The sequence below is a fragment of the Brachyhypopomus gauderio genome, chromosome 4 (genome assembly GCF_052324685.1).
Source record: "Brachyhypopomus gauderio isolate BG-103 chromosome 4, BGAUD_0.2, whole genome shotgun sequence".
Lineage (NCBI taxonomy): Eukaryota > Metazoa > Chordata > Actinopteri > Gymnotiformes > Hypopomidae > Brachyhypopomus > Brachyhypopomus gauderio.
This window is the reverse complement of record NC_135214.1, coordinates 36,244,860-36,255,606: the sequence shown is the minus strand read 5'-3', so window position 1 is coordinate 36,255,606 and position 10,747 is coordinate 36,244,860. Positions and strand designations below refer to the sequence as shown.

The 10,747-nt window shown below is 43.4% G+C and overlaps 1 protein-coding gene across 2 annotated transcripts in view; it reads left to right on the top strand.

Annotated features, from left to right (window-relative positions):
- The window catches only part of glis1b (GLIS family zinc finger 1b), an 89,202-nt gene that overhangs the window by 51,237 nt on the left and 27,218 nt on the right, over positions 1 to 10,747 (top strand). The window contains exons 6-7 of one of the 2 annotated variants that reach the window (XM_077004369.1): positions 702 to 800; positions 2,830 to 2,986. In XM_077004369.1, coding sequence (XP_076860484.1) covers positions 702 to 800; positions 2,830 to 2,986 — 256 coding nt within the window. Of the gene's footprint in view, positions 1 to 701; positions 813 to 2,829; positions 2,987 to 10,747 lie in introns of both variants that reach the window. The other variant, XM_077004368.1, reaches the window with a different exon arrangement.

Here is a 10,747-nt window from a genome sequence, read left to right as displayed (position 1 = left end):
ACTTTGAGAGTGTTATCGAGCACCATGTGGACACTACCTTATTGTTATATGTGACAAGAGTCAAGAGTATTCTGCATTGTTTTGGCCAAAATAATTTATGCTTGTTGGATAAATGTGAATACTGTGATTCATTAAAAACATCCACAGAACATTCGCCAGGAACATCTGTGGTTGGTCAAGACGCTCATAGCGCACAGTAAAAATGTAGAGATTTATTAGATGGCTCGTTTACATACTGAAAGACCCTGTTAGTAGCCTGTTGCAGAGGCCAGTACCGCAATAAAGACTAGCAAACACTATATTGTGCAATCCATGTTTGTAGCTCGTTTTTTTCTAGGTCTCATATATCCTGTTCTCTATTGATCATGTAACCAAGGCAACGCCTCCCGAGGCTACTTATCCATTAATTGTAAAAAGAAAACAAGTGTTGATCACGCATGAATCTGTGCAACTGACTGAACTATCTGTCTTCTTCTCGTCGTTTCCCACTGTACGTTCTCAGCTCAAAGGTATGTTGCTTATCTTTCCTTTCACCTAAACTTTATCCGAAATCTCAAAATAGTGCATGCCTTTATGTTCTGTGCTGAGTTGAGCTCCGTTTACCTGTCCCTACACGGCCCTCTGACCTTTACATCAGCCTGTGTACGGAATCCCCAATTTCCACGAGCTTTCTCATACACTTTTGTGTGCATCCGTTGTAGAAACCGTATGCGTGTCAGATCCCCGGCTGCACCAAACGCTACACAGACCCCAGCTCCCTGCGCAAACACGTCAAGATTCACTCCGCCAAAGAACAGCAGGTGCGTAGGAAGGTAAGAGTCTGACTTTAATTTCTGATTTATCTTTCTTTCTTTTTTTTTACTGGATTTACAGTGCTTTAGTGCGTCAAAATGAAGGTAGCTATTCCTTTCAGACGTATTTCCAGAATCCTTCATGCTCAATTGCATCTTTTCACGGCTTGGCACAGTTGGTTTTAATTTACGGTTGTCTTTGAAAATCAATTTCCCAACAAGAGTTCAGCGCCCAGCGCGTTTGAGCGCGTGCACGGCGAAGACTGCAGCCCTCGTTAACGCGCGTGAACGCGAACAGAATGGTCTCATTGTGCGCGCGGATAAGTGGCGGCTGCATGATGCTTTCCGCTTTTTTTCTCTAAGCAGTATAAAGCGGAAACACATGTGAGCGCGAGCCATTGTTAATAATGTGCGCTGCACAAACCCCCGTCGGCCAGATGTGGTGAACAAATGTCAAACAAAACCTCTTACACCATCTATCGCGAGCTAAGCTCGAAATCGCGTAGTGTTCCGTTGAGAGAAGATAAAACAGCTCTTGGTCTGATGAATGACTGTGAGGTGTGTAACTGCAAGATCGTTCTGCACACCTCTCAGTTGTCCAGGTTTGGAGACTTTGTTCGTTTTACCACTTCGCCAGCAACATAAATGTTCATTGTTCATTTTTCCCCTGAATCATAATATGCAGATGTTAATCAATATTTTTTTTTATTTTGACATTACGACATCTGCTTGGATGTATTTCAGAATTCCATAAATGAAAACAACATCTTAAAGTTCACGTCAGGTTTCGTTTACAGTGCTTTCTCTTCAGCACAATCATACCCAGATTCAAGTCATTCCGAATTAATTTTTATAAAAGCTTCATTTTTGTTCAAATCTATACCATGCAAATCTGAGAGCTCTCAAAGGCAGTCGGGATCGAATAAAAGTATGTGGTGCTGTGGAATCAATCACACCTGTGTTAGGCCCCTCCGGCTTGTTGCATTGTGGGAGACAAATACTGTGTGTCATGCTAACACTGAAGTATGGTTGAGAGTAAAGTGGCTTTTCATGTAACCATGGTAATGGAAGCTTGGCTGGACAGCTGTATGGGCTTATCTGATATCTGGGAGTACTGCCTCCTACTAACCAAATAAAAGCTTACTCAAGCCAGCCCGACTATAGCCAGCTAGCGGCACTTACGTTTGCAAAACCTCTACACTGTAAGATGACTATCTAGTTGTAACAGTACTATGCAAGATCGCCGTGTGCGCGGGCTTCCTCTTCCCCTGCATATTTCCAGTCGGAGGTTCCTGCAGGCGGTGAAGAACTGTTCCTCCCCCAAGCCATCATTTCCTACACAGACTTGTGGTGAGGAGTTACCACTGGAACTGTCATGTCATTGAAGGCTTTTGTTTGTTTCTCCTCCAGTTTACATAAACGTGTCTGTGTCCTGTGCCGCCTCGTTCTGATACAACCGCCCCAGGGCTGTGTTACAACATTCCCTGTGGCTCAGGAAACCGTGTTCAGACAACTGATGTTATTTTAATATCTGTTATAGTCTGGCTTTTACCTCAGGATGAGGACAGGCTGTGCTGATGTCATGATGGATCTGAGCTGTATTCTGGATGTTTTTACCCTTTTTGTGCTCTATCAATTCCAAAATATTGTTCTCACCATGCCAAATTGTTTAGTGTTTGCTGTTTACTCCGTTAGTTGACAGAAGGCACATCTATGTATATGGACACAGACCGCATATCCTGTCTTGGCTGGCATGATTCACGATTCCAGCAGTCACACTCTCCACATGTTTACTGATCACCACACACTCTCTCCTGCTCTGTCGGGTCTTAAACGTTACAGCATCACGCCTGAACCACTCTGCACTATTCAAGTGCCTCTTTGGCTTTGGTTAATAAACCTGTGTGCACTTACACCTCGCTGCTCTGTCTCCAAGTGTCTCAAGTATGGATCTCAATTTTGATTGAGTTGATATTCTTGTATTCTTCTGATATTGTTCATTGCACGCTAACTTCTGGTCCATGTTTGTGATTGACAGCTGAGGGCGTGCCCCCATTTGGAGACAGATGACCTGAGCGAATGCCTGTCTGTTCAGCATTTGCATGGCCCCGCCCACTCTCAGCACCTGCACTGTCAGAACACTCTTAATGGGAAGGAAGGACGTTCAACTGCTCTGAGCCAAGACGTCTTTACAGGTACCTCCTCCCTCCACATCTGACCCCTGGACTATGGCACGGTGACACAGCACCAAACCCACACACTCCACTGTAAGTGTTTGGAGTTGAATGTGGAACATACTGAATGGTGTGTGGACTACTGTTTGCCTTTCACATATATCTGCCTTCTCAAGGTACTACTGAAACTCCCAGTCAGTACTGAACACGTCACACAGTGACTTCAGTTCAGAACACGCTGCATTACTGCTGTGGAGAAAAATGTGACGATCATCATGATGCTGTTTTTCTGTCCTTCCTTAAATTGGCTCCACTAAAATCAGTTGTAGTCCAACTCTGATGTGTAGACCATGGTCAGAGAACAGGGACAAGGTTCTTCAACGTTCTGCAGCATTATTCTATTGTTGCATTATTACTGTTTATTAACATGTACTTCATCATGTCTAATTTCTGTGGCTTCGGCCTCGGGGCTGCTGTGTAGAGATGCACATGTTGAGGTCTCTTCTGTCCACCTTGCAATGAAACTCAGCTGCCCACAAGAACACATTCACTTTCAGAGCATTTCATGGGCTCCAAACCCAATAAGATGCGATTTAACAGCTCACACAGACATGCCAGAGTAAGAAGTGGTTTGAATGTTATGAAGAACATATGCGGTGATGATATTGCAAACATCTGTAGTTTCAGGCCTGGGTGATGCATGGGAAAGTTCCAGTAATGTTTCCACTGTTCAGGGATCAGTTACTCTGATCTAGCAATAGGTCATCTTAAAATAGCCCAGGTCATGACCTGACATGGAAGCCTGTGTGGGGACTAATGCCAAATATTAATATTTTATTTTCCAATTATTACAATAATAAATCCTCCCAGGATGCTTTGCTACTTGCCAAGCCTGTGTAGAATTAATTGAAACAACACAATAACTACTAGCTTGAATGTCATGTTTTAGTAGTAATTATGGGAAACTCAATAATATCCTGCATGTGGACTGGGTGGATTAGGGGGACTGGGTAGACTGGGAAGTTTTTGGGGCTGCAGGTTTAATCAGGTGATGTATGCAGGGTGTGGGGCAACAGCAGTTTATGGAACAGTTTTCTGGAGCAACAGTTTCAGCACAGAGCAGAGCATGAACAGGACAGAGGATAACAGAGCAGGACAGGGCAGGACAGAGTAACAGAGTAGAACATTGCAGGGCACAGTATAACAGAGCAGGACAGAGTAGAACCATGCAGGACAGAGGATATCAGAACAGGGCAGAGTACAGCAGAATAGGGATGTCCCGATCCAGCTTTTTGAACTTCCGATCCGATAACGATATTTATTTGCACTTCCAATCCAATATCGATATCGGCCGATACCGATACCGGCCGATACCGATATCGGCCGATACCGATATCGACCGATACCGGCCGATACCGATATCGGCCGATACCGATACCGGCCTATCCGAGCATGTATTAAAGTTTAAGTTAGCTAACTTACTTTGTTGTCAAACTCATGTTGAAATGTTTTGCTCTTGATAACAAGTAGCCAGCTGAATTAGGTGTTTGAATAATACACAATGGTTGGTAAGGAGAAACTAACCTGTTTATTTAGCAATGAATAAACTCAAAATAGACAAAATAATAAATAACAAACAGAAATGGCATCAGTAAACCAAGGTTTAAAAAGCCATAAGTGCAAATAATATTGTAAATTGTATTTAAAAAGCAAAACACACAACCTGAGTAGAAAATAGTCTATTAACAGCATCAGTACTCTTGAGTGCTGTACTCATCAGTGCTCTTGAACAATTGTAAACCAAAGCTTTAAAAAAATCAAATATCATAAACTATTTAAAAGCAAAATGCCTTCTACTCCCCAATCTCCTCCACACTTTGCTGCTCCATCCCCATCTACACACTCCCCTTCAGTTCCAACTATTTGCCCTGCCTGCCATGCTCGGACATGATGGGGAGATTATTTTTTACAAAGACGAGCATTTCAATATGGAATTGAAGTCTTCGGTTTTCTTTAGAAACTCTTCATGTTGTTTATGGTGGTATTTCGCTAAATGCTTGATTAGATTGGTTGTATTAAAAGTTCTTACAGCTTTAACACCATGCTTGACTTTACTGTGGCATATGTTGCACTCTACCTCTTCGTCTTTGTTGTCCTTTAAGGTAAAATAATCCCACAGAACTGACATTTTTACTGATAACTTCAAATTTACATGGCCGTCTTAATGGTTAGGAGATATCCTTGAGCTAAATTGGGGAGATGCTATGCTCGTGTGCTGAAGGTGTGCTGGAAAATGCGGACCGGATTTTTCTCTCACTGGCGAAAACACAGCAAAAACTGGAATGGTTTATCTAAATGGGTGCGGATCGGACTTAAAAAAAAAAAACTGGATTGGCAGTCTGGTTTGGCATTTTCTCATGCCTGCCGATCTGATACCGATACACATTTTTTGCAAATATCGGCGGCCGATCCGATCCAAATATCGGATTGGTATAAGCCTACAGCAGAATATAACAGAGCAGGACAGAGTAACAGAGTATAACAGGGTATAACAGAGCAGGACAGAGAATCATGGAAAAGGACAGAGTAACACAGCAGGACGTGGAGTAGGCCTTGCTCAGTGCCGTCGGCTTGGTGCAAGTGAGAAGAATCCGTTAGAGAAGCTGGACCCTCCCTCCTTTGTTGCTGGTTCAAAGGAGGCAGCGTGCTGCGTCTGTGTGCGAGCAGCTTTAGCCTGGAGCAGCTGTTGTGTTCTTCAGCTGTTTGTGCTTGCTGTGGTCAGAGCCAAGATGCTACATGTAATGGCAAACAGGATGACTGCTTTACTCTACTTTGTTCCACAGCCAGGAGAGAGGGAGAGAGAGAAAGATTGAGAGAGAGAAATTGAGAGAGTGAGAGTGAGAGTGAGAGTGAGAGTGTGTGTGTGTGTGTGTGTGTGTGTGTGTGTGTGTGTGTGTGTGTGTGTGTGTGTGTGTGTGTGTGTGTGAGAAAGAGAGGGGGGGGAGGTGGGGGTGAGTACATGTATTTCCATTAGTTTGTTGCTCAGAGTCCCAACGCTACTCTAGTTTGTTGTTCCCTGATGCAATGTGTGATGTAATGTTCATACACTAGTTATTGCAAGACGGGTGAATGTTACATTTCTTGTGTTTGGTCATTATAGGATCATTTTATTTGCTCATTTGCTGTCATATTTCAGGAATATTAAACAGGGCAGCCAGTCCATTAACAGAGCTGCCGGGTGGAGGAGGGTGTGTGGGGTCTGGGTGGAGGAGGGTGTGGAGTCTGGGTGGAGGAGGGTGTGTGGGGTCTGGGTGGAGGTGGGTGTGTGGGGTCCGGGTGGACGACAGTGGCAGCACTGTTGGAAAACACTGAAATGGAAAGAGTGAAGGAGTGAACTACTGAATGAAGTGAATCAGTAAACTACTGAATGAAGTCAAATTCAAATTTATTTATATAGCGCTTTTCACAACACATGTTGTCACAAAGAAGCTTCACAATCGTGTGGGTCCAGATCCCTAATGAGCAAGCGAAAGGCGACAGTGGCAAGGAAAAACTCCCTATGATGGTGGGATTAGGAAGAAACCTCGGAAGGACCAAGACTCAAAATGGAACTCATCCTCCATTGGGCGGCCCATTAGCACAAGTCCGTGGTGCGCAGGATGGTTCTATAGATAAATTCAAGGTCCTTGTTCCCCAGCCAAGTAGTCACAGTCCCTTCGGTGTAGATGGTGAGCCTCAGGTAGGAGCTAGCATCAGCACGTCCTCTTGCAGAAATGGCACATCCAACCCCAGCATCAGTACATCCACCGGCAAGCCAAACCATCTCCCAGGTACTTGTAGGTGCTTGCATGCAATCGTCTTGGGTAGAAGCATGCAAAAAGATAGACAATACAGACTGAATATGTGGACATCAATTTAAACCATCATTGATTTAAACGTACATAGCTCACGTGCCAGTGATTAGCATGTGGCTCCGGCAGGCTAATCTATAGCAGCATAACTAAAGGGAGGGGTTCGGAGGTGACCACAGTCATGAGATCTCATTGAGACATTGCTTTCCAGTCAAGTCATTGTCACAATTGAGTGATGCCATGACACAGCTGGATGACAGCATCAACATCTCAGATTACCAGAAATCTCTGGGGGCCCCCGAGCCTTACAAGGGGAATATTAGCTGAAGGCTTGATTAAATAGGTGAGTCTTAAGTCTAGATTTAAAGATTGGAACTGTGTCAGAATCTCGGATTGGAGCTGGAAGGCTATTCCATAATTGAGGGGCTTTAAAAGAGAAAGCTCTGCCTACGGCTGTAGTCTTACAAATTTTTGGAACTAGGAGAATTCCATTTTGGGAGCGCAAAGGGCGAGATGGGTTGTAGTAAGCAATGAGTTCCCTCGGATATTGTGGGGCAAGACCATTTAACGCCTTATAGGTTAACACAGTGGTTCCCAAACTTTTCTGCCTTGCCCCCCTTTAGTAGATGAGAATATTTTGCGCCCCCCCTACACCCCCCCCCCCATATTGACACATGTGCACTAAGGATGTATATCTTCACCACTAAGGTAGATTTGATACACATCTCGATTCACTGTCACCGAAACAATATAACTGCGATACTCTGAAACCCCTTGTCGATACGATGCGATACAAATCACTCCTGTTCACGATATGATGCGATTCAAAATGATTTGATAACGATATGACTTATTATATGAGGATTCGTTTTGATAAATGATCATTCGATACAGTTAGTTGAGGTTTGAGGATGTATTGGCCTAACCCATCAGTTTTCTTAACTCAATAGCACAATTCTACTTTACTCTCTAACAATTTAAGGGATGTATGCATCTGGGGTGGGTTTCCCGAAACGTTCGTAGCGCTTCGTAACCTCGTATGAAACGTATGAGGTTAAGAAGTACTTAGCACTAAGGTTTCGGGAAACTCACCCCTGGATGTTTTCAATGGAGCAAAACCAATACATAATATTAAAAAATGCATAATTCAGTATATTCAGACAGAGCATTAATTTATTCAAGTGAATTATTCAGTTATTTTCTCCATCTATATTTATACAAAACGTTTAAAACATAAGATGAACAGTTTTTAAAAGTACTGTATTAACATAGTAAAAATTATGATCTGCAACATTACTGTCTGCTAGACTTACGAGGGGGTAGCGGCCGCAGAGATGTCCACACCGTGCCGTCTTTTCATGTGTGTTGCCAGGTTCGTTGTGCTACTAACGTATTTAGCCCCATGGCATTGTATGCAGATTGCGTGCGTCTTGTCAAGTTGACCACCTCGCTTAAAAAACCCGAAATATTGCCACACGTTTGATTTGTGTGTCTTTTTTGGTGCATTAAATATCTTTGTCATTGCTAATGCTCTCGTTTCCCTCCATCTTTGTTGTGTACGTCTGCGTTTGCGTCAGTACCTGAGGACACGATGGTGCATTTATGTTGCCTTGAAAAAAAAAGAAATCAATAAAAATAAAAAGTATGTTGCCTCTGTAAATACGTTAGAATAAGGAATAGATACTGGAAAACAAAACACCCGATTTAACCATGGTATTTGCCGATGCAAAAAGGCTAGAGTCGATGCACCGTAAATTCGCCCGCAAATTAAACCCGATGCACGTTGAATCTACCGGTGCAGTCGAATCGCAGACATGTGTGCTGATTCACCGATGTGAATCGGTGAATCTCTCCATCCCTAATGTGCACATGTTTTACTTCAAAGCTCTGTGCCCCCCCTGCAATAGCTCCGCGCCCCACCTAGGGGGAGCACCCCCCACTTTGGGAACCACTGGGTTAACAGAAGAATTTTAAATTCAATTCGAAATGTAATCAGAAGCCAGTGTAATGCCGCGAGAGTGGGACTAATATGATCGAATTTTCTAACCTTAGTTAGGACTCTAGCTGCAGCATTTTGAACAAGTTGTAGCTTCTTTATGGACTGTTTAGAGCAGGGGTGCCCATTACATCGATGTGTGGAAGTGTGGGTCGATCGCGAAGGAAGTGTGGGTAGATTGCATGACATTAAAAAGTAGTGGATGAATGACAGGCATATATAATGAGAATAATATGGGGCCCAGTACAGATCCTTGTGGGACACCATATTTTACCTTACATTGTTCTGAGCATTCATTATTTACTCGTACAAATAGGTAACGATCTGTCAGTTAGGACCTGATCCAGGAGAATGCTTGACCTCTTATGCCAATGAGTGTCTCCAGCCTATTAAGTAGGATATTATGATCAATGGTGTCAAAAGCAGAACTGAGGTCTAGTAGTATGAGAAAAGAAATGTGTCCTTTATCAGAGGATATTAAGAGATCGTTCAGTACTTTAGTAAGTGCTGTTTCAGTGCTGTGATGGGGTCTAAATCCAGATTGAAATAACTCTGACTCTGTTCTGTCTGTAAGAAGGAAGAGAGTTGTGAAGAAACTACTTTCTCTAAAATTTTGGATATGAATGACAGATTAGAAATTGGCCTATAGTTGGACAGTTTCTGGGGGTTAAGACCAGGTTTTTTAATTAGCGGCTTGATGACTGCTAGTTTAGATGAACTGGGAATGTAGCCCAGGCTCAGAGAATAATTAATTATATTAAGCAAAGGTTCTACATTGCTATGCAGTAATTCTTTAAGTAGATGAGTTGGTACGGCATCTAGTATGCATGTGGAGGGCTTAGCAGGTTCCACCAGTGAAATAAGCTCCTCACAACAAACTGGGAAGAAGGACTCTTAACAGGGCATCAGAGCTGACCAGACAGCTGTCAAGGTGCATTTGCATGTTGACAGGCTCTGAGATAGCACTACTAATTTGTGGGGAGGTGGAGTGTGGGGAGGTGGAGTGTGTGGAGAGGTGGAATATGGGGAGGTAGAGAGTGGGGAGGTGGAGTGTGTGGAGAGGTGGAGTGTGGGGAGGTGGAGCAGAAAGCTGTGGGTGCTGCAGTGCCACCTACTGGCTCAGAGTTTCTGTTCTGAAAAATCAGTAGAGTGAATGATAAACCACACCGTTCTATCCAACCACACCATTCTATCCAATTACACTATTCTAACCACACCATTCTATCCAACCACACCATTCTAACAGCACCATTCTAACCATACCATTCTAATCACACCATTCTATCCAACTACACCATTCTAACCGCACCGTTCTAACCACACCATTCTAACCGCACCATTCTATCCAACCACACCATTCTAACCGCACCATTCTAATCGCACCATTCTATCCAACCACACCATTCTAACCGCACCATTGTAACCACACCATTCTAACCGCACCGTTCTATCCAACCACACCATTCTAACCGCACTGTTCTATCCAACCGCACCATTCTAACCGCACCATTCTAACCACACCATTCTAATCACACCATTCTATCCAACCATACCATTCTAACCGCACCGTTCTATTCAACCACACTATTCTAACCGTACCATTCTATCTAACCACACCATTCTAACCGCACCATTCTATCTAACCACACCATTCTAACCGCACCATTCTATCCAACTGCACCGTTCTAACCGCACCATTCTATCTTAACCACACCATTCTAACCACACCATTCTAATCACACCATTCTATCCAACTACACCATTCTAACTGCACCATTCTAACCACACCATTCTATCCAAGGACACCATTTTAACCACATCATTCTAACCACACCATTCTAACCGCACCGTTCTATCCAACCACACCATTCTAACCACACCATTCTAATCACACCATTCTATCCAACCATACCATTCTAACCGCACCGTTCTATC